At 44.0% G+C, this 23690-nt stretch overlaps 2 protein-coding genes across 6 annotated transcripts in view; one reads left to right on the top strand and one right to left on the bottom strand.

Moving 5' to 3' along the window:
- Window positions 1-7039, top strand: part of LOC118382374 (bestrophin-3-like) — a 29197-nt gene extending 22158 nt beyond the window's left edge. For all 5 annotated transcript variants that reach the window (XM_052509622.1, XM_052509621.1, XM_052509620.1 and 2 more), the window contains 3 exons: window positions 4120-4200; window positions 4389-4540; window positions 5935-7039. In XM_052509622.1, coding sequence (XP_052365582.1) covers window positions 4120-4200; window positions 4389-4540; window positions 5935-6892 — 1191 coding nt within the window. In that variant the 3' untranslated portion in view covers window positions 6893-7039. The remainder of the gene's footprint in view (window positions 1-4119; window positions 4201-4388; window positions 4541-5934) is intronic.
- Window positions 7040-7175: 136 nt separating this feature from the next.
- On the bottom strand, window positions 7176-23687 carry nots (nothepsin; the record flags this gene model as incomplete). The annotated part of the gene is made up of 5 exons (XM_052509619.1): window positions 7176-7747; window positions 8706-8804; window positions 15295-15439; window positions 16578-16703; window positions 23479-23687. Coding segments are annotated over 5 exons (780 nt in total), but the record flags the coding sequence as incomplete, so codon positions are not given.
- Window positions 23688-23690: the final 3 nt, after the last annotated feature.

The following is a 23690-nucleotide window of genomic DNA, read 5'->3' as shown; positions in this document are numbered from 1 at the left end:
GAATGTGTGGTTGCAGAGTGTATAGTGTTGGGGTTGTGATGTTATCATGAAGGTCTTGTGAGAGGGAATGTGTGGTTGCAGAGTGTATAGTGTTGGGGTTGTGATGTTAATATGAAGGTCCAGTGAGAGGGAATGTGTGGTTGCAGTGTATAGTGTTGGGGTTGTGATGTTAATATGAAGGTCCTGTGAGAGGGAATGTGTGGTTCCAGAGTGTATAGTGTTGGGGTTGTGATGTTAATATGAAGGTCCTGTGAGAGGGAATGTGTGGTTGCAGAGTGTATAGTGTTGGGGTTGTGATGTTAATATGAAGGTCCTGTGAGAGGGAATGTGTGGTTGCAGAGTGTATAGTGTTGGGTTGTGATGTTAATATGAAGGTCTTGTGAGAGGGAATGTGTGGTTGCAGAGTGTATAGTGTTGGGGTTGTGATGTTAATATGAAGGTCTTGTGAGAGGGAATGTGTGGTTGCAGAGTGTACAGTGTTGGGGTTGTGATGTTAATATGAAGGTCTTGTGAGAGGGAATGTGTGGTTGCAGAGTGTATAGTGTTGGGGTTGTGATGTTAATATGAAGGTCCTGTGAGAGGGAATGTGTGGTTGCAGAGTGTATAGTGTTGGGGTTGTGATGTTAATATGAAGGTCCTGTGAGAGGGAATGTGTGGTTGCAGAGTGTATAGTGTTGGGTTGTGATGTTAATATGAAGGTCCTGTGAGAGGGAATGTGTGGTTGCAGAGTGTATAGTGTTGGGGTTGTGATGTTAATATGAAGGTCTTGTGAGAGGGAATGTGTGGTTGCAGAGTGTATAGTGTTGGGGTTGTGATGTTAATATGAAGGTCTTGTGAGAGGGAATGTGTGGTTGCAGAGTGTATAGTGTTGGGGTTGTGATGTTAATATGAAGGTCTTGTGAGAGGGAATGTGTGGTTGCAGAGTGTATAGTGTTGGGGTTGTGATGTTAATATGAAGGTCTTGTGAGAGGGAATGTGTGGTTGCAGAGTGTATAGTGTTGGGGTTGTGATGTTAATATGAAGGTCTTGTGAGAGGGAATGTGTGGTTGCAGAGTGTATAGTGTTGGGGTTGTGATGTTAATATGAAGGTCTTGTGAGAGGGAATGTGTGGTTGCAGAGTGTATAGTGTTGGGGTTGTGATGTTAATATGAAGGTCCTGTGAGAGGGAATGTGTGGTTGCAGAGTGTATAGTGTTGGGGTTGTGATGTTAATATGAAGGTCCTGTGAGAGGGAATGTGTGGTTGCAGAGTGTATAGTGTTGGGGTTGTGATGTTAATATGAAGGTCCTGTGAGAGGGAATGTGTGGTTGCAGAGTGTATAGTGTTGGGGTTGTGATGTTAATATGAAGGTCCTGTGAGAGGGAATGTGTGGTTGCAGAGTGTATAGTGTTGGGGTTGTGATGTTAATATGAAGGTCCTGTGAGAGGGAATGTGTGGTTGCAGAGTGTATAGTGTTGGGGTTGTGATGTTAATATGAAGGTCCTGTGAGAGGGAATGTGTGGTTGCAGAGTGTATAGTGTTGGGGTTGTGATGTTAATATGAAGGTCTTGTGAGAGGGAATGTGTGGTTGCAGAGTGTATAGTGTTGGGGTTGTGATGTTAATATGAAGGTCCTGTGAGAGGGAATGTGTGGTTGCAGAGTGTATAGTGTTGGGGTTGTGATGTTAATATGAAGGTCTTGTGAGAGGGAATGTGTGGTTGCAGAGTGTATAGTGTTGGGGTTGTGATGTTAATATGAAGGTCTTGTGAGAGGGAATGTGTGGTTGCAGAGTGTATAGTGTTGGGGTTGTGATGTTAATATGAAGGTCCTGTGAGAGGGAATGTGTGGTTGCAGAGTGTATAGTGTTGGGGTTGTGATGTTAATATGAAGGTCCTGTGAGAGGGAATGTGTGGTTGCAGAGTGTATAGTGTTGGGGTTGTGATGTTAATATGAAGGTCTTGTGAGAGGGAATGTGTGGTTGCAGAGTGTATAGTGTTGGGGTTGTGATGTTAATATGAAGGTCCTGTGAGAGGGAATGTGTGGTTGCAGAGTGTATAGTGTTGGGGTTGTGATGTTAATATGAAGGTCTTGTGAGAGGGAATGTGTGGTTGCAGAGTGTATAGTGTTGGGGTTGTGATGTTAATATGAAGGTCCTGTGAGAGGGAATGTGTGGTTGCAGAGTGTATAGTGTTGGGGTTGTGATGTTAATATGAAGGTCTTGTGAGAGGGAATGTGTGGTTGCAGAGTGTATAGTGTTGGGGTTGTGATGTTAATATGAAGGTCTTGTGAGAGGGAATGTGTGGTTGCAGAGTGTATAGTGTTGGGTTGTGATGTTAATATGAAGGTCTTGTGAGAGGGAATGTGTGGTTGCAGAGTGTATAGTGTTGGGGTTGTGATGTTAATATGAAGGTCTTGTGAGAGGGAATGTGTGGTTGCAGAGTGTATAGTGTTGGGGTTGTGATGTTAATATGAAGGTCTTGTGAGAGGGAATGTGTGGTTGCAGAGTGTATAGTGTTGGGGTTGTGATGTTAATATGAAGGTCTTGTGAGAGGGAATGTGTGGTTGCAGAGTGTATAGTGTTGGGGTTGTGATGTTAATATGAAGGTCTTGTGAGAGGGAATGTGTGGTTGCAGAGTGTATAGTGTTGGGTTGTGATGTTAATATGAAGGTCTTGTGAGAGGGAATGTGTGGTTGCAGAGTGTATAGTGTTGGGGTTGTGATGTTAATATGAAGGTCTTGTGAGAGGGAATGTGTGGTTGCAGAGTGTATAGTGTTGGGTTGTGATGTTAATATGAAGGTCCTGTGAGAGGGAATGTGTGGTTGCAGAGTGTATAGTGTTGGGGTTGTGATGTTATCATGAAGGTCCTGTGAGAGGGAATGTGTGGTTGCAGAGTGTATAGTGTTGGGTTGTGATGTTAATATGAAGGTCTTGTGAGAGGGAATGTGTGGTTGCAGAGTGTATAGTGTTGGGGTTGTGATGTTAATATGAAGGTCTTGTGAGAGGGAATGTGTGGTTGCAGAGTGTATAGTGTTGGGGTTGTGATGTTAATATGAAGGTCTTGTGAGAGTGTATAGTGTTGGGGTTGTGATGTTAATATGAAGGTCCTGTGAGAGGGAATGTGTGGTTGCAGAGTGTATAGTGTTGGGGTTGTGATGTTAATATGAAGGTCTTGTGAGAGGGAATGTGTGGTTGCAGAGTGTATAGTGTTGGGGTTGTGATGTTAATATGAAGGTCCTGTGAGAGGGAATGTGTGGTTGCAGAGTGTATAGTGTTGGGGTTGTGATGTTAATATGAAGGTCCTGTGAGAGGGAATGTGTGGTTGCAGAGTGTATAGTGTTGGGGTTGTGATGTTAATATGAAGGTCCTGTGAGAGGGAATGTGTGGTTGCAGAGTGTATAGTGTTGGGGTTGTGATGTTAATATGAAGGTCTTGTGAGAGTGTATAGTGTTGGGGTTGTGATGTTAATATGAAGGTCTTGTGAGAGGGAATGTGTGGTTGCAGAGTGTATAGTGTTGGGTTGTGATGTTAATATGAAGGTCTTGTGAGAGGGAATGTGTGGTTGTAGAGTGTATAGTGTTGGGGTTGTGATGTTAATATGAAGGTCTTGTGAGAGGGAATGTGTGGTTGCAGAGTGTATAGTGTTGGGTTGTGATGTTAATATGAAGGTCTTGTGAGAGGGAATGTGTGGTTGCAGAGTGTATAGTGTTGGGTTGTGATGTTAATATGAAGGTCCTGTGAGAGGGAATGTGTGGTTGCAGAGTGTATAGTGTTGGGGTTGTGATGTTAATATGAAGGTCTTGTGAGAGGGAATGTGTGGTTGCAGAGTGTATAGTGTTGGGTTGTGATGTTAATATGAAGGTCTTGTGAGAGGGAATGTGTGGTTGCAGAGTGTATAGTGTCAGTACAGCTGCTGCACCACGTCTGACAATCAATTTCATTGGATAAAAATGGGGATTTGTCAGGAAGTATGGAACCCAAATTCTGTTGACAGTGAGATTATCTATGCCTTGTGGGATTTAGTTTGTCGACCAATGTTGTAATCCCTGATGTCACATGACTGCCTGTTGTTTGACATCACTTCCGTATCAAGACATTTGTCTGAGATGAGGAGCAGTGATGTGACAGGTCCTTCTCCTTCAGGTTGCTGAGCAACTCATTAATCCATTTGGGGAGGATGATGACGACTTCGAGGCTAACTGGTGTATCGACAGAAATCTGCAGGTTACGTTCAAACAATCAATCAATCAATCAATCAATCAATCAATCAATCAATCAATCGTGTGTTGCAAAGTGCCTGACAGTAATTACAGGAACCCAGACTAGTTTTCATGTCTTTCTCAAGCCCATGTTATTGATTGATCTGTCATTTGTGCCAATCGATCATTCAGTCAATGCCTGTGTTGTCTCAGGTGTCGTTGATCGCGGTGGATGAGATGCACATGAACTTCCCTCCGATGACTAAAGACATTTACTGGAACGACTCTGAGGCTCTGCCTCCTTACACCCTGGCTGCTGCCGACTACTGCATACCCTCCTTCCTCGGATCCACCAGAGAGTTGGAGTGAGGACATGACAACACACACACACACACAAATGTATACTCAAGTCCTACGTATGCAAGGGCACGTGTGTAAAAACTCCCATCTCTCCTCAGCTAGATATCTGTCTGAGAGAAGATGGACAAGAGGGCATGACTAGAGAGGATACAGTTTATGTGTCAAATTGACACATTTTATCTAATCCTAACCCTTTTCCTAGTCTCGTGTTGCCATACCTTCAAAAACACATTGTTTTTTTCCTAACCTAATTCTCCTAACCTGCTACGAAAAGTCAATTCTGGTCAATTCTGACGAGCTGTATACTATCTAGTCAAAATCATTACTATTCACTAATATCCATAAGCTGTATACTATTTAGTCTAATGTATTCACTAATATCCACAAGCTGTATACTATCTTGTCGAATGTATTCACTAATAGCCATAAGCTGTATACTATCTAGACTAATGTATTCACTAATATCCATAACCTGTATACTATTTAGTCTAATGTATTCACTAATATCCACAAGCTGTATACTATCTTGTCGAATGTATTCACTAATATCCATAAGCTGTATACTATCTAGTCTAAAATATTCACTGTAATATCCATAACCTGTATACTATCTAGTCTAAAATATTCACTGTAATATTCATAACCTGTATACTATCTAGTCTAAAATATTCACTGTAATATTCATAACCTGTATACTATCTAGTCTAAAATATTCACTGTAATATCCATAACCTGTATACTATCTAGTCTAAAATATTCACTGTAATATTCATAACCTGTATACTATCTAGTCTAAAATATTCACTGTAATATCCATAACCTGTATACTATCTAGTCTAAAATATTCACTGTAATATACATAACCTGTATACTATCTAGTCTAAAATATTCACTGTAATATCCATAACCTGTATACTATCTAGTCTAAAATATTCACTGTAATATTCATAACCTGTATACTATCTAGTCTAATGTATTCACTGTAATATCCATAACCTGTATACTATCTAGTCTAATGTATTCACTGTAATATCCATAACCTGTATACTATCTAGTCTAAAGTATTCACTGTAATATTCATAACCTGTATACTATCTAGTCTAAAATATTCACTGTAATATTCATAACCTGTATACTATCTAGTCTAAAATATTCACTGTAATATCCATAACCTGTATACTATCTAGTCTAAAATATTCACTGTAATATTCATAACCTGTATACTATCTAGTCTAAAATATTCACTGTAATATCCATAACCTGTATACTATCTAGTCTAAAATATTCACTGTAATATTCATAACCTGTATACTATCTAGTCTAAAATATTCACTGTAATATTCATAACCTGTATACTATCTAGTCTAAAATATTCACTGTAATATCCTCTATCTTTCAGTCTATCGGGCATTTTTCAGTTCGGAGAGGCAGACAAAATGGACATTCACAGACAAGACAGCCACTACAGCAATCACAACTTCCGTCATGGTCGACAAACGTCAGTCCTGGGGCACGTGCGTAGGCTTCTCAGCGTCCAGGATCCCCCAGAGCTCGTCCCTCCTCGGCCCTCCTTCAAACGTCACAGCAGTGAGGCCTTCTTCCCCTTCAGACCTGACTCCCATGACTACCCTGAATCAGACGACCAGGCCTCCCCAGGACCTGATCACTCTCTGTTCCCCAGACCCAACCTCTTTAACTCCCATAACCCCCTCTCGACCAACCACCCTCTGGATACGCTACGGGAGGTTAGCAGTACTCTTTCTTCCCTGGACACGGAGCCCCGTACGCCGTCCTTCACACACCTGCCTCAGTGGGTGGTAAGTCCACCTGCTTCTTCTGATGATCATGGGGATGGTGGTTATGGGGGTGATGGAGGGACGTGTGGGGCGTTATCTGAGGCTCCACAACCCCTGAATCATATAGAGGCCTTCTCCCAACAGACAGGGCATGAGCAGGCCTCAAGTAAGCCTGGGACTCCAGTAGATCTGTCCCCCATTGTGGAGGCTCCGGCTCTGAACACGAATCAGGGCAACAGCTGTACCCAACCGAGGCCCAAGAAGTTGAGCTGGAACGTCCCCAAAGACTGGTGTAAGCCACAGAGACGTCAGCTGTCCTTCCAGTTCTCCAGACAGGGCTCAAAGAGCTCCCTGCACAGCCTGCCTAGTCCTCAAGGCCTAGGGAGGAGGAGAGGCCGAAACACTTCCACAGCCCTCCCCTTTCCTGCTGAGCCTGCCCAGTTCCAAGCACTGCAAGTCCCCGAGACAGACATTCTGGAGTCCAATGGTCATGAGAGTGACAAGATGGACACCAATGACAGCCAAGAGAACAAGGACAAGTCACAATTGGAGAAGTCGTAATGTTCTTCTGACCTACAGTACATATCGACCTGCTGTGCCCTAGTATGAGTCACTTAACAGGATCTCTAAGGGTGTACCCAGCATTATTATAATTTACACCCTAATAAACATCAAATGTTTGTTTTATAATAAAATATCATTTATTCATTCATCGTTCACTGTTAATCATTGTACTCACTCACAAAATGATGTAACAAAAAAACACTTGATTGCATTTAAACAATTATTTATTAACTTTAGTAGAATGGAAATGCATGAATTTTTCTCAAAAGATGCCAGACAGCCACTGATAATGCTGGACAGACAGCCACTGATAATGCTGGACAGACAGCCTTACAGCCTTCCCATGAAGCACTTCTGTCTCAGTGATGATGACAGGAGGTGCAGCATGGTGATTCCATGCATCGCTTCATCCACTCTTCTATCACTATCCTTCCTTCCTTCCTTCCTTCCTTCCTTCCTTCCTTCCTTCCTTCCTTCCTTCCTTCCTTCCTTCCTTCCTTCCTTCCTTCCTTCCTTCCTTCCTTCCATCCTTCCTTCCATCCTTCCTTCCTTCCTTCCTTCCTTCCTTCCTTCCTTCCTCACTTCATCCCTCCTTCTATCATCCATCCATCCATCACTCCCTACTTCCATCGCTCCCTTCCCACCTCCCATCTATCTATCCATCTCTGCATCCAACGTTGCATAGCGTGTGTGTCTGGCCTTAGCGAAGCCCACCCTGTCCTGTCCCCGGTCATAGATGCTATAGTAATCAGAGAGGAACACGTCCCCTAGGATCCACAGAGGATCCGTCGAGGAGTGCAGATCCTCCCCCTGGAACCCACTGAAACAGATCTCATGATCACCCATCAACTCCTGAAGAGAGGGAGGGAGGAGGAGGAGGAGGGAGAGGAGGAGAGAGGAGGAGAGAGAGGAGGAGGGAGGAGAGAGGGGAGGGGGGAGGAGAGAGAGGAGGAGGGAGGAGAGAGGAGGAGAGAGAGGAGGAGGGAGAGAGAGGAGGAGGGAGGAGAGAGGAGGAGGAGGGAGGAGGGAGAGAGAGGAGGAGGGAGGAGAGAGAGGAGGAGAGAGAAGGAGGGAGAGGAGGAGCAAGAGGAGGATGGAGGAGAGAGAGGAGGAGAGAGAAGGAGGGAGAGGAGGAGGAAGGAGAGAGGAGGAGAGAGAAGGAGGGAGAGGAGGAGGGAGGAAGGAGAGGAGGAGAGAGAAGGAGGGAGGAGAGAGAGGAGAGAGGAAGGAGAGAGGAGGGAGAGAGGAGGAAGGTAAAGGAGGGAGAGAGAAGGAGAGAGGAGGGAGAGAGGAGGAAGGTAAAGGAGGGAGAGAGAAGGAGAGAGGAGGGAGAGAGGAGGAAGGTAAAGGAGGGAGAGAGAAGGAGAGAGGAGGGAGAGAGGAGGAAGGTAAAGGAGGGAGAGAGGAGGAAGGTAAAGGAGGGAGAGAGAAGGAGAGAGGAGGGAGAGAGGAGGAAGGTAAAGGAGGGAGAGAGAAGGAGAGAGGAGGAAGGTAAAGGAGGGAGAGAGAAGGAGAGAGGAGGAAGGTAAAGGAGGGAGAGAGAAGGAGAGAGGAGGGAGAGAGAAGGAAGGTAAAGGAGGGAGAGAGTGAGTGTGTCAGAAATATGACAACAATCCAAACAACCACTCATCAAATACCATATGTTTTTTGACACAGGCCTACCGTAGGACACAAAAAATGTATATCTATCATTTATAATAAAATTATTATCACACACAAGTTAAAGTATATACTGTAATAGTATGTATGCCGAAATCTGGAAATATCTCACTTGTCATGTTCATTCAGTGTCTGTTGGACCAGTACCCACCTTTTTGACGTAGGACTCAGCAGTGAGCACGTATTCCACCCCGTTGAGCGTGATGGTCACCTGGGGCAGGCTGGAGATGCGGGCGCAGTCAATCAGGTACTGCAACACATGTTCCTCGTTGAAAAGCATCGAAGAGAATTGGAATGTCAGTGTACTTCCTGAATCAACTGGAATGTAAATGGCATTGAGCCTCATGCCGCCCCTGTAACTCTACAGAGACATGGAATGGGCTCTCCAATGGAGGTGGGGGTCGCTCCTATCACTAGTATTAGGAGTAGTAGTAGTAGTAGTAGTAACAGCAAGGCATTGAGCCTCGTGCCGCCCCTGTAACTCTACAGAGATGCCATGGAATGGGCTCTCCAATGGAGGTGGGGGTCGCTCCTATCACTAGTAGTAGGAGTAGTAGTAGTAGTACCCTGTAACTCTACAGAGACATGGAATGGGCTCTCCAATGGAGGTGGGGGTCGCTCCTATCACTAGTAGTAGGAGTAGTAGTAGTAGTACCCCTGTAACTCTACAGAGACATGGAATGGGCTCTCCAATGGAGGTGGGGGTCGCTCCTATCACTAGTAGTAGTAGTAGTAGTAGTAGTAGTCTACAGAGACGGACATGGAATGGGCTCTCCAATGGAGGTGGGGGTCGCTCCTATCACTAGTAGTAGTAGTAGTAGTAGTACCCCTGTAACTCTACAGAGAGGGACAATGGGCTCTGGAGGTGGGGTCGCTCCTATCACTAGTAGGTAGTAGTAGTAGTAGTAGGATGGAGAGACGGGGGAATGGGCTCTCGGAGGGCTCCTATCACTAGTAGTAGTAGTAGTAGTAGTAGTAGTACCCCTGTAACTCTACAGAGAGGGACATGGAATGGGCTCTCCAATGGAGGTGGGGGTCGCTCCTATCACTAGTAGTAGGAGTAGTAGTAGTGGTGGTAGTAGTAGTAGTACCCCTGTAACTCTACAGAGAGGGACATGGAATGGGCTCTCCAATGGAGGTGGGGGTCGCTCCTATCACTAGTAGTAGTAGTAGTAGTAGTAGTAGTAGTAGTAGTAGTAGTAGTAGTAGTAGTAGTAGTAGTACCCCTGTAACTCTACAGAGAGGGACATGGAATGGGCTCTCCAATGGAGGTGGGGGGAGCTCCTATCACTAGTAGTAGTAGTAGTAGTAGTAGTAGTAGTACCCCTGTAACTCTACAGAGACGGACATGGAATGGGCTCTCCAATGGAGGTGGGGGTCGCTCCTATCACTAGTAGTAGGAGTAGTAGTAGTGGTGGTAGTAGTAGTAGTACCCCTGTAACTCTACAGAGAGGGACATGGAATGGGCTCTCCAATGGAGGTGGGGGTCGCTCCTATCACTAGTAGTAGTAGTAGTAGTAGTAGTAGTAGTAGTAGGAGGTAACTCTACAGAGACGGACATGGAATGGGCTCTCCAATGGAGGTGGGGGTCGCTCCTATCACTAGTAGTAGTAGTAGTAGTAGTAGTAGTAGTACCCTGTAACTCTACAGAGACGGACATGGAATGGGCTCTCCAATGGAGGTGGGGGAAGCTCCCTATCACTAGTAGTAGGAGTAGTAGTAGTGGTGGTAGTAGTAGTAGTACCCCTGTAACTCTACAGAGAGGGCATGGAATGGGCTCTCCAATGGAGGTGGGGGTCGGTCCTATCACTAGTAGTAGGAGTAGTAGTAGTAGTACCCCTGTAACTCTACAGAGACGGACATGGAATGGGCTCTCCAATGGAGGTGGGGGTCGCTCCTATCACTAGTAGTAGGAGTAGTAGTAGTAGTACCCCTGTAACTCTACAGAGACGGACATGGAATGGGCTCTCCAATGGAGGTGGGGGTCGCTCCTATCACTAGTAGTAGGAGTAGTAGTAGTAGTAGTACCCCTGTAACTCTACAGAGACATGGAATGGGCTCTCCAATGGAGGTGGGGGTCGCTCCTATCACTAGTAGTAGGAGTAGTAGTAGTAGTACCCCTGTAACTCTACAGAGACGGACATGGAATGGGCTCTCCAATGGAGGTGGCTCTCCAATAGTGACAACAATCCAAACAACCACTCATCAAATACCATATGGGGGTCGCTCCTATCACTAGTAGTAGTAGTAGTAGTAGTACCCTGTAACTCTACAGAGACATGGAATGGGCTCTCCAATGGAGGTGGGGGTCGCTCCTATCACTAGTAGTAGGAGTAGTAGTAGTAGTAGTAGTAACAGCAAGGCATTGAGCCTCGTGCCGCCCCTGTAACTCTACAGAGATGCCATGGAATGGGCTCTCCAATGGAGGTGGGGGTCGGTCCTATCACTAGTAGTAGGAGTAGTAGTAGTAGTACCCCTGTAACTCTACAGAGACGGACATGGAATGGGCTCTCCAATGGAGGTGGGGGTCGGTCCTATCACTAGTAGTAGGAGTAGTAGTAGTAGTACCCCTGTAACTCTACAGAGACGGACATGGAATGGGCTCTCCAATGGAGGTGGGGGTCGCTCCTATCACTAGTAGTAGGAGTAGTAGTAGCAGTAGCAGTAACAGCAAGGCATTGAGCCTCGTGCCGCCCCTGTAACTCTACAGAGACGGACATGGAATGGGCTCTCCAATGGAGGTGGGGGTCGCTCCTATCACTAGTAGTAGGAGTAGTAGTAGTAGGTGGTGGTAGTAGTAGTAGTACCCCTGTAACTCTACAGAGACGGCCATGGAATGGGCTCTCCAATGGAGGTGGGGGTCGCTCCTATCACTAGTAGTAGGAGTAGTAGTAGTACTAGTAGTACTAATAGTAGTAGTAGTAGTAGCAGTAGAAGTAGTAGTAGTAATAGTAGTAGTAGTAGTAGTAGTAGTAGTAGTAGTAGTAGTAGTAGTAGTAGTAGTAGTAGTAGTAGTAGTAGTAGTAGTAGTAGTAGTAGTAGTAGTAGTAGTAGTAGTAGTAGTAGTAGTAGTAGTAGTAGTAGTAGTAGTACTAGTAGTAGCAGTAGTAGTAGTAGTAGTAGTAGTAGTAGTAGTAGCAGTAGTAGTAGTAGTAGTAGTAGTAGTAGTAGTAGTAGTACTAATAGTAGTAGTAGCAGTAGTAGTAGTAGTAGTAGTAGTAGTAGTAGTAGTAGCAGTAGTAGTAGTAGTGGTGGTAGTAGTACTAACAGTAGTAGTAGCAGTAGTAGTAGTAGTAGTAGTAGTAACAGTAGTAGTAGCAGTAGTAGTAGTAGTAGTAGTAGTAGTAGTAGTAGTACTAGTAGTAGCAGTAGTAGTAGTAGTGGTGGTAGTAGTACTAACAGTAGTAGTAGCAGTAGTAGTAGTAGTAGTAGTACTAACAGTAGTAGTAGCAGTAGTAGTACTAGTAGTAGTAGTAGTAGTAGTAGTACTAGTAGTAGCAGTAGTAGTAGTAGTGGTGGTAGTAGTACTAACAGTAGTAGTAGTAGTAGTAGTAGTAGTAGTAGTATTAGTAGTAGTAGCAGCAGTAGTAGTAGTAGTAGTAGTAGTAGTAGTAGTGGTGGTAGTAGCAGCAGTAGTAGTAGTAGTAGTCATAGTAGTAACAGCAGTAGTAGTAGTAGTAGTAGTAGTAGTAGTAGCAGCAGTAGTAGCAGTAGTAGTAGAAGTAGTAGTAGCAGTAGTAGTAGCAGGAGTAGTAGTAGTAGTAGTAGCAGTAGTAGTAGTAGTAGTAGTGGTGGTAGTAGCAGTAGTAGTAGCAGGATTAGTAGTAGTAGTAGTAGTAGCAGTAGTAGTAGTAGTAGTAGTAGTAGTGGTGGTAGTAGCAGTAGTAGTAGTAGTAGTAGTAGTAGTAGTAGTAGTAGTAGTAGTAGTAGTAGTGGTGGTAGTAGCAGTAGTAGTAGTAGCAGTAATAGTAGTAGTAATAGCAGCAGTAGTAGTAGTAGTAGTAGGAGTAGGAGTACTAGTAGCAGTAGCAGTGACAGTAGCAGTAACAGCAGTCGTAGCAGTAGTGGTAATAGTAGTATTTGCAGTAGTAGTAGCTGTAGTGGTAATAGTAGTATTTGCAGTAGTAGTAGCTGTAGTAGTAATAGTAGTAGTAGCAGCAGCAGTAGTAGCAGTAGTAGTAATAGTAGTAGTAGCAGCAGTAGTAGCAGTAGTAGTAATAGTAGTAGTAGCAGCAGTAGTAGCAGTAGTGGTAATAGTAGTATTTGCAGAAGTAGTAGCAGTAGTAGTAATAGTAGTAGTAGCAGCAGTAGTAGCAGTAGTAGTAATAGTAGTAGTAGCAGCAGTAGTAGCAATAGTGGTAATAGTAGTATTTGCAGTAGTAGTAGCAGTAGTAGTAATAGTAGTAGTAGCAGCAGTAGTAGCAATAGTGTTAATAGTAGTATTTGCAGTAGTAGTTGCAATAGTAGTACTAGTGGTAATAGTAGTATTTGCAGTTGTAGTAGCTGTAGTGGTAATAGTAGTATTTGCAGTAGTAGTAGCTGTAGTAATAGTAGTTGTTACATCTGCTCCTGCCACACCTACTTCTCATCCTGAACCTCCCTAAACCTGGCACCACTCCCCAGTGCTCTCTCCCTCTCTCTCTGTGTGTATGTGATTGTGTGAGTGGAGACAGGTGTGCTGGAAGCAGAGCAGATTCCCACCAGCTGCAACCTGTTCCATAATCAAGAACCCTACAAATACTCAGCCCTGCCACTTCCATGCTGCCAGATCGTAGCCTCTACTCAGTCAGTCTGCATTTCAAGCTGTTTGTTCTTGCATAGATTTTCTTATCCTGTTTTTCCCTAGCCTCACGCTGCTTTTTCTCTCCACTACAGTCCTGTCTGCTCTGACTCAGGTACCTGTCTCCAGTCCCGTCTGCTCTGACTCAGGTACCTGTCTCCAGTCCCGTCTGCTCTGACTCAGGTACCTGTCTCCAGTCCCGTCTGCTCTGACTCAGGTACCTGTCTCCAGTCCCATCTGCTCTGACTCAGGTACCTGTCTCCAGTCCCGTCTGCTCTGACTCAGGTACCTGTCTCCAGTCCCGTCTGCTCTGACTCAGGTACCTGTCTCCAGTCCCGTCTGCTCTGACTCAGGTACCTGTCTCCAGTCCCGTCTGCTCTGACTCTGGTACCTGTCTCCAGTCCCGTCTGCTCTGACTCAGGTACCTGTCTCCAGTCCCGTCTGCTCTGACTCAGGTACCTGTCTCCAGTCCCGTCTGCTCTGACTCAGGTACCTGTCTCCAGTCCCGTCTGCTCTGACTCAGGTACCTGTCTCCAGTCCCGTCTGCTCTGACTCTGGTACCTGTCTCCAGTCCCGTCTGCTCTGACTCAGGTACCTGTCTCCAGTCCCGTCTGCTCTGACTCAGGTACCTGTCTCCAGTCCCTGTCTGCTCTGACTCAGGTACCTGTCTCCAGTCCCGTCTGCTCTGACTCAGGTACCTGTCTCCAGTCCCGTCTGCTCTGACTCAGGTACCTGTCTCCAGTCCCGTCTGCTCTGACTCAGGTACCTGTCTCCAGTCCCGTCTGCTCTGACTCAGGTACCTGTCTCCAGTCCCGTCTGCTCTGACTCAGGTACCTGTCTCCAGTCCCGTCTGCTCTGACTCAGGTACCTGTCTCCAGTCCCGTCTGCTCTGACTCAGGTACCTGTCTCCAGTCCTGTCTGCTCTGACTCAGGTACCTGTCTCCAGTCCCGTCTGCTCTGACTCAGGTACCTGTCTCCAGTCCCGTCTGCTCTGACTCAGGTACCTGTCTCCAGTCCCGTCTGCTCTGACTCAGGTACCTGTCTCCAGTCCCTCGTCTTCTCAGTCCTGCTTCCCTGCTCTGACTCCCTGCTCTACTGCTTCAATGTATTCCGCTCCAGACCTGCTTCCACAGATCCTAATCTCCTTGCCCCCCCAGGCTCAACCGTAAGGCTCTCCAGAGGGTAGTGAGGTCTGCACAACGCATCACCAGGGGAAAACTACCTGACCCTCTAGGACACCTACACCACCCGATGTCACAGGAAGGCCATAAAGATCATCAAGGACAACAACCACCCGAGCAACTGCCTGTTCACCCCGCTATCATCCAGAAGGCGAGGTCAGTACAGGTGCATCAAAGCTGGGACAAGAGAGAATGAAAAACAGCTTCTATCTCAAGGCCATCAGGCTGTTAAACAGCCACCACTAACATTGAGTGGCTGCTGCCAACACACTGACTCAACTCCAGCCACTTTAATAATGGGAATTGATGGAAATTGATGTAAAATATATCACTAGCCACTTTAAACAATGCTACTTAATATAATGTTTACATACCCTACATTATTCATCTCATATGTATATACTGTACTCTACCATCTACTGCATCTTTATGTAATATGTGTATCACTAGCCACTTTAAACTATGCCACTTTGTTTACATACCCTACATTACTCATCTCATATGTATATACTGTACTCTATACCATCTACTGCATCTTGCCTATGACGTTCTGTACCATCACTCATTCACATATCCTTATGTACATATTCTTTATCCCTTTACACTTGTGTGTATAAGGTAGTAGTTTTGGAGTTGTTAGGTTAGATTACTCGTTGGTTATTACTGCATTGTCGGAACTCGAAGCACAAGCATTTCGCTACACTCGCATTAACATCTGCTAACCATGTGTATGTGACAAATAAAATGGATTTGATTAGTATATAACGTTATAATATCACCTCTCCAATGGAAGTGGGGGTAGCTCCTATCAGCTGTTGTAGAGCGAGGATGTCACGGTTGGGGCCGATGATGAGAGACGTGCCTGTATCAATGATGGCCTGACAGCCGCGGGGACAGAAATTCAAGGCTCCCTGGACCTGTATACTGCAGTGGAGGAAAACACGTATTCAGAACTACAGGGAGATGACCTTTTTACAAGAATTCAACCTCTAATTCGGCTGCCATTTTGGTTTACTAGGATGCAGCAACAAGATGAGACGAAAGGGTATTTTCTGACCAGCATCCCATTGACTTCCTAACTAGCCAAAACCTGCCCTAACCAAACCCTTAACCCTGACCCTAACCTTAACCAAACCCTTAACCCTGACCCTAACCTTAACCAAACCCTTAACCCTGACCCTAACCTTAACCAAACCCTTAACCCTGACCCTAACCTTAACCAAACCCTTAACCCTGACCCTAACCTTAACCAAACCCTTAACCCTGACCCTAACCTTAACCAAACCCTTAACCCTGACCCTAACCTTAACCAAACCCTTAACCCTGACCCTAACCCTTAACCCTGACCCTAACCTTAACCTGACCCTAACCCTAACCTAACCCTTAACCTAACCCTTAACCCTAACCTTAACCAAACCCTTAACCCTGACCCTAACCTTAACCAAACCCTTAACCCTGACCCTAACCTTAACCAAACCCTTAACCCTGACCCTAACCTTAACCTTTACCCTGACCCTAACCTTCTTTTAACCAATTCTGAAATGTATTATTGGTTTGTACCCACGTCCCCTTAGTTTTCCCCCACAGCATCACAATTGAAATCGGGGACAATTGCACCATTTCCCCACTAGATGACCTAACAGCACAATATTCTCCTTTTTCTCAGTCATATCAAGTGATCAAACAGCTGCCTCACTCTTGTGGGCAGCCCTACTACTAACTGTGGATATGTCCCCTGGTTTGACAGAGGGACAACATGATATGAGTTATCTTGGTTCTGACCCAGTTTGACCAAGGGACAACATGATGAGTTATCCTGGTTCTGACCCAGTTTGACAGAGGGACAATATGATATTAGTTATCCTGGTTCTGACCCAGTTTGACCGAGGGACAACATGATATGAGTTATTCTAGTTCTGACCCAGTTTGACCGAGGGACAACATGATATGAGTTATTCTAGTTCTGACCCAGTTTGACAGAGGGACAACATGATATGAGTTATTCTAGTTCTGACCCAGTTTGACAGAGGGACAACATGATATGAGTTATCCTAGTTCTGACCTGGACATCTTGATCTGCCAGTAGCTCTTCAGGGTAACAGGGTTCCAGCTGATGGGTCCACTGTAGAGCGCCTCGTCAATCCCTCCTAGCAGCAACTCTCCCTCTGGGTCCCTCGGCATCTTACTCCTGGAAGCAGAAGCAATCAAATTACGATGGGAAAATGGATCAATTCTACTCCTCTAGATCAGTAGGGGAGAATGGGATTAGTCGAGACACACTTGTTTCAAGGAAACCATAGACAAAATGTAGTTAAAATATATATATATATATACACACTGCTCAAAAAAAATAAAGGGAACACTGAAACAACACAATGTAACTCCAAGTCAATCACACTTCTGTGAAATCAAACTGTCCACTTAGGAAGCAACACTGATTGACAATAAATGTCACATGCTGTTGTGCAAATGGAATAGACAACAGGTGGAACGTATTGGCAATTAGCAAGACTCCCCCAATAAAGGAGTGGTTCTGCAGGTGGGGACCACAGACCACTTCTCAGTTCCTATGCTTCCTGGCTGATGTTTTGGTCACTTTTGAATGCTGGCGGTGCTTTCACTCTAGCGGTAGCATGAGACGGAGTCTACAACCCACATAAGTGGCTCAGGTAGTGCAGCTCATCCAGGATGGGACATCAATGCGAGCTGTGGCAAGAAGGTTTTCTGTGTCTGTCAGCGTAGTGTCCAGAGCATGAAGGCGCTACCAGGAGACAGGCCAGTACATCAGGAGACGTGGAGGAGGCCGTAGGAGGGCAACAACCCAGTAGCAGGACCGCTACCTGTGCCTTTGTGCAAGGAGGAGCAGGAGGAGCACTGCCAGAGCCCTGCAAAATGACCTCCAGCAGGCCACAAATGTGCATGTGTCTGCTCAAACAGAAACAGACTCCATCAGGGTGGTATGAGGGCCCGACGTCCACAGGTGGGGGTAGTGCTTACAGCCCAACACCGTGCAGGATGTTTGGCATTTGCCAGAGAACACCAAGATTGGCAAATTCACCACTGGCGCCCTGTGCTCTTCACAGATGAAAGCAGGTTCACACTGAGCACATGTGACAGACGTGACAGAGTCTGGAGACGCCGTGGAGAACGTTCTGCTGCCTGCAACATCCTCCAGCATGACCGGTTCGGCGGTGGGTCAGTCATGGTGTGGGGTGGCATTTCTTTGGGGGGCCGCACAGCCCTCCATGTGCTCGCGAGAGGTAGCCTGACTGCCATTAGGTACTGAGATGAGATCCTCAGACTCCTTGTGAGACCATATGCTGGTGCGGTTGGCCCTGGGTTCCTCCTAATGCAAGACAATGCTAGACCTCATGTGGCTGGAGTGTGTCAGCAAGGCATTGATGCTATGGACTGGCCCGCCCGTTCCCCAGACCTGAATCCAATTGAGCACATCTGGGACATCATGTCTCGCTCCATCCACCAACGCCACGTTGCACCACAGACTGTCCAGGAGCATGCCCAGGCGTTGTAGGGAGGTCATACAGGCACGTGGAGGCCACACACACTACTGAGCCTCATTTTGACTTGTTTTAAAGACATTACATCAAAGTTGGATTAGCCTGTAGTGTGGTGTTCCACTTTAATTTTGATTGTGACTACAAATCCAGAGCTCCATGGGTTGATAAATTTGATTTCCATTGATAATTTTTGTGTGATTTTGTTGTCAGCACATTCAACTATGTAAAGAAAAAAGTATTTAATAAGAATATTGAATTCATTCAGATCTAGATGTGTTATTTTAGTGTTCCCTTTATTTTTTTGAGCAGTGTATATATATATATTTTTATTTTATTTATTTTATCCCTTTTTTTAAAACCAATTTTGTGGTATCCAATTGTTTTTAGTAGTTACTATCTTGTCTCATCGCTACAACTCCCGTACAGGTACGGGAGAGACGAAGGTTGAAAGTCACGCGTCCTCCGATACACCACCCAACCAAGCCGCACTGCTTCTTAACACAGTGCGCATCCAACCCAGAAACCAGCTGCACCAATGTGTCGGAGGAAACACCGTGCACCTGGAAACCTTGGTTAGCGCGCACTGCGCCCGGCCCGCCACAGGAGTCGCTGGTGCCCGATGAGACAAGGACACCCCTACCGGCCAAACCCACGCGTCGCCCCACAGACGTCCCGGTCGCGGCCGGTTACGACAGAGCCTGGGCCCGAACCCAGAGTCTCTGGTGAAGGAAGAAACCACATTGAAAAAGTGGCAAGCAAGTTAGGTCCAAAAAACTGTTTTCACAAAGTTTATTGTAGTAGAGGTTTCATAATGCTTGTTTCCAAACCAAAGTAGATCATTTTACGACTGTTCTATTCATTAGTTGGGGTCTACAAAAGCTTCAATATGAGGTCCTAAACCTGACATGAAAGTGCATCTTTGTAGATGTGTGGGCTAATATAGTCAAAATGTTTGCCTTGAGGTATGTTGAGCCAATGGCCATGGGGTAAGTTGAGCCAATGGCCATGGGGTAAATTGAGCCAATGGCCATGGAGTAAGTTGAGCCAATGGCCATGGGGTAAGTTGAGCCAATGGCCATGGGGTAAGTTGAGCCAATGGCCATGGGGTAAATTGAGCCAAGGGCAAGTTGAGCAAATGTAAGTGTTTTCTTCCCAGGCGTAATGCAAGGCATTATCACCAGTTTATGAGGTAACAACAGGGCCTGTGTTAAAATTACAAAGGGTTTGTTAGGTGTTAAACCTGTGTTAAAAGATGCTTAAAATGATTGAAAGACATACAAAAAAAGTGATTGTGTTGAATTGTGTTTAGCAGATAAAGTAAGACATGATTTTAAACATTTAAATCAATAGAGAAATTCGGCTTTACTTTCTTATTTGATTTATTTTTCCTTTATTTAACTAGGCAAGTCAGTTAAGAACTAATTCTTATTTTCAATGACTGCCTAGGAACAGTGGATTAACTGCCTTGCTCAGGGGCAGAACGACAGATTTGTACCTTGACTGCTCGGGAATTCGGTCCAACGCTCTAACCACTAGGCTACCTGCCGCCCCATAGTGGTTAAGGGTGTTTGCTTGAATCCCTGAGTCGAATAGGTGAAACATGTGTTGATGTGCCTTCAAGCAAAAGGCCCTTAACCCTAATCTGTAACTCACTCTGGATTAGAGTGTCTGTTTAATGACTGGATTAGAGTGTCTGTTTAATGACTGGATTAGAGTGTCTGTTTAATGACTGGATTAGAGTGTCTGTTTAATGACTGGATTAGAGTGTCTGTTTATTGACTGGATTAGAGTGTCTGTTTAATGACTGGATTAGAGTGTCTGTTTAATGACTGGATTAGAGTGTCTGTTTAATGACTGGATTAGAGTGTCTGTTTATTGACTGGATTAGAGTGTCTGTTTATTGACTAGATTAGAGTGTATGTTTATTGACTAGATTAGAGTGTATGTTTATTGACTAGATTAGAGTGTATGTTTATTGACTAGATTAGAGTGTATGTTTATTGACTGGATTAGAGTGTCTGTTTCATGACTGGATTAGAGGTTGTTCATTGACTGGATTAGAGTGTCTGTTTATTGACTAGATTAGAGTGTCTGTTTTATTGAGCGGATTAGTGTCTGTTTAATGACTGGATTAGAGTGTCTGTTTAATGACTGGATTAGAGTGTCTGTTTAATGACTAGATTAGAGTGTCTGTTTAATGACTAGATTAGAGTGTCTGTTTTATTGACTGGATTAGAGTGTCTGTTTTATTGACTGGATTAGTGTCTGTTTAATGACTGGATTAGAGTGTCTGTTTTATTGACTGGATTAGAGTGTCTGTTTAATGACTAGATTAGAGTGTCTGTTTAATGACTGGATTAGAGTGTCTGTTTAATGACTGGATTAGAGTGTCTGTTTATTGACTGGATTAGAGTGTCTGTTTATTGACTAGATTAGAGTGTATGTTTATTGACTAGATTAGAGTGTATGTTTATTGACTAGATTAGAGTGTATGTTTATTGACTAGATTAGAGTGTATGTTTATTGACTGGATTAGAGTGTCTGTTTCATGACTGGATTAGAGGTTGTTCATTGACTGGATTAGAGTGTCTGTTTATTGACTAGATTAGAGTGTCTGTTTTATTGAGCGGATTAGTGTCTGTTTAATGACTGGATTAGAGTGTCTGTTTAATGACTGGATTAGAGTGTCTGTTTAATGACTAGATTAGAGTGTCTGTTTGATGACTAGATTAGAGTGTCTGTTTTATTGACTGGATTAGAGTGTCTGTTTTATTGACTGGATTAGTGTCTGTTTAATGACTGGATTAGAGTGTCTGTTTTATTGACTGGATTAGAGTGTCTGTTTATTGACTGGATTAGATTGTCTGTTTAATGACTGGATTAGAGTGTCTGTTTATTGACTGTTTAATGACTAGATTAGAGTGTCTGTTTTATTGACTAGATTAGATTGTCTGTTTAATGACTAGATTAGAGTGTCTGTTTTATTGACTAGATTAGAGTGTCTGTTTTATTGACTGTTTAATGACTGGATTAGAGTGTCTGTTTATTGACTAGATTAGAGTGTCTGTTTTATTGACTAGATTAGAGTGTCTGTTTAATGACTGGATTAGAGTGTCTGTTTATTGACTAGATTAGAGTGTCTGTTTTATTGAGCTGGATTAGAGTGTCTGTTTTATTGACTGGATTAGAGTGTCTGTTTATTGACTGGATTAGATTGTCTGTTTAATGACTGGATTAGAGTGTCTGTTTATTGACTGTTTAATGACTAGATTAGAGTGTCTGTTTTATTGACTAGATTAGAGTGTCTGTTTATTGACTGTTTAATGACTAGATTAGAGTGTCTGTTTAATGACTGGATTAGATTGTCTGTTTAATGACTAGATTAGAGTGTCTGTTTTATTGACTAGATTAGAGTGTCTGTTTTATTGACTGTTTAATGACTGGATTAGAGTGTCTGTTTATTGACTAGATTAGAGTGTCTGTTTTATTGAGCTTAGTGTCTGTTTAATGACTGGATTAGAGTGTCTGTTTAATGACTGGATTAGAGTGTCTGTTTAATGACTAGATTAGAGTGTCTGTTTAATGACTAGATTAGAGTGTTTGTTTATTGACTGGATTAGAGGGTCTGGTTTATTGACTGGATTAGTGTCTGTTTATTGACTAGATTAGAGTGTCTGTTTTATTGACTGGATTAGTGTCTGTTTAATGACTAGATTAGAGTGTCTGTTTAATGACTGGATTAGAGTGTCTGTTTATTGACTGTTTAATGACTAGATTAGAGTGTCTGTTTAATGACTGGATTAGAGTGTCTGTTTATTGACTAGATTAGAGTGTCTGTTTTATTGACTGGATTAGAGTGTTTGTTTAATGACTGAACTGAAAAATGTACCCCTTGTGCCAAGAAACCACTTTTTCTGGACAAGCTATGTTTTCAAAACTGTAGTGTTACATTAATTCAGGTTATTTCCAGAGATACAAAACATCCTGAAATATATGTAGATATCTTTGGTCCTGGGTCGTATATTTACCTTCATCATCATCATCATCATCAATAACAACATCATGATGGGTAGACAGTCAGATATACTCTGTGATCCTGGGTCGTATATTTACCATCATCATCATCATCATCATCATCAATAACAACATCCTGATGGGTAGACAGTCAGATATACTCTGTGGTCCTGGGTAGTGTATTTACCATCATCATCATCATCATCAATAACAACATCCTGATGGGTAGACAGTCAGATATACTCTGTGGTCCTGGGTAGTGTATTTACCATCATCATCATCATCATCATCATCATCATCATCATCATCATCAATAACAACATCCTGATGGGTAGACAGTCAGATATACTCTGTGGTCCTGGGTCGTATATTTACCTTCATCATCATCATCAATAACAACATCATGATGGGTGGACAGTCAGATATACTCTGTGGTCCTGGGTAGTGTATTTACCATCATCATCATCATCATCATCATCATCATCATCATCATCAATAACAACATCATGATGGGTAGACAGTCAGATATACTCTGTGGTCCTGGGTAGTGTATTTACCATCATCATCATCATCATCAATAACAACATCATGATGGGTAGACAGTCAGATATACTCTGTGGTCCTGGGTAGTGTATTTACCATCATCATCATCATCATCATCATCATCATCATCATCATCATCATCAATAACAACATCATGATGGGTAGACAGTCAGATATACTCTGTGGTCCTGGGTAGTGTATTTACCATCATCATCATCATCATCATCAATAACAACATCATGATGGGTAGACAGTCAGATATACTCTGTGGTCCTGGGTAGTGTATTTACCATCATCATCATCATCATCAATAACAACATCATGATGGGTAGACAGTCAGATATACTCTGTGGTCCTGGGTAGTGTATTTACCATCATCATCATCATCACCAATAACAACATCATGATGGGTAGACAGTCAGATATACTCTGTGGTCCTGGGTAGTGTATTTACCATCATCATCATCATCATCATCACCAATAACAACATCATGATGGGTAGACAGTCAGATATACTCTGTGGTCCTGGGTAGTGTATTTACCATCATCATCATCACATCAATAACAACATCATGATGGGTAGACAGTCAGATATACTCTGTGGTCCTGGGTAGTGTATTTACCATCATCATCATCATCATCAATAACAACATCATGATGGGTAGACAGTCAGATATACTCTGTGGTCCTGGGTAGTGTATTTACCATCATCATCATCATCATCAATAACAACATCCTGATGGGTAGACAGTCAGATATACTCTGTGGTCCTGGGTAGTGTATTTACCATCATCATCATCATCATCATCATCAATAACAACATCATGATGGGTAGACAGTCAGATATACTCTGTGGTCCTGGGTAGTGTATATGTGTTCTGTACCTACTTGCTGAGGTAGAAGGAGAAGATGGGTTGGTCCACAGACTTCTGGTTCATGATGCTGTCGAAAACGGGCGTCCCCAGTTCCTCAGCCAGGGAGGGGTACCCCAAGCCCAGCACCCCGTCAAACTTAGCCATGACAAAAACAAAACCTGGCTCGTACACCGACTCTCCGAACTCCTGGTTTTTCACCGTCAACGGGCCAATCTGGAAACCACA

The sequence above is a fragment of the Oncorhynchus keta genome, unplaced genomic scaffold, assembly GCF_023373465.1.
Source record: "Oncorhynchus keta strain PuntledgeMale-10-30-2019 unplaced genomic scaffold, Oket_V2 Un_contig_4817_pilon_pilon, whole genome shotgun sequence".
Taxonomy (NCBI): Eukaryota; Metazoa; Chordata; class Actinopteri; order Salmoniformes; family Salmonidae; genus Oncorhynchus; species Oncorhynchus keta.
This window is presented reverse-complemented; position numbering and strand designations above follow the sequence as displayed.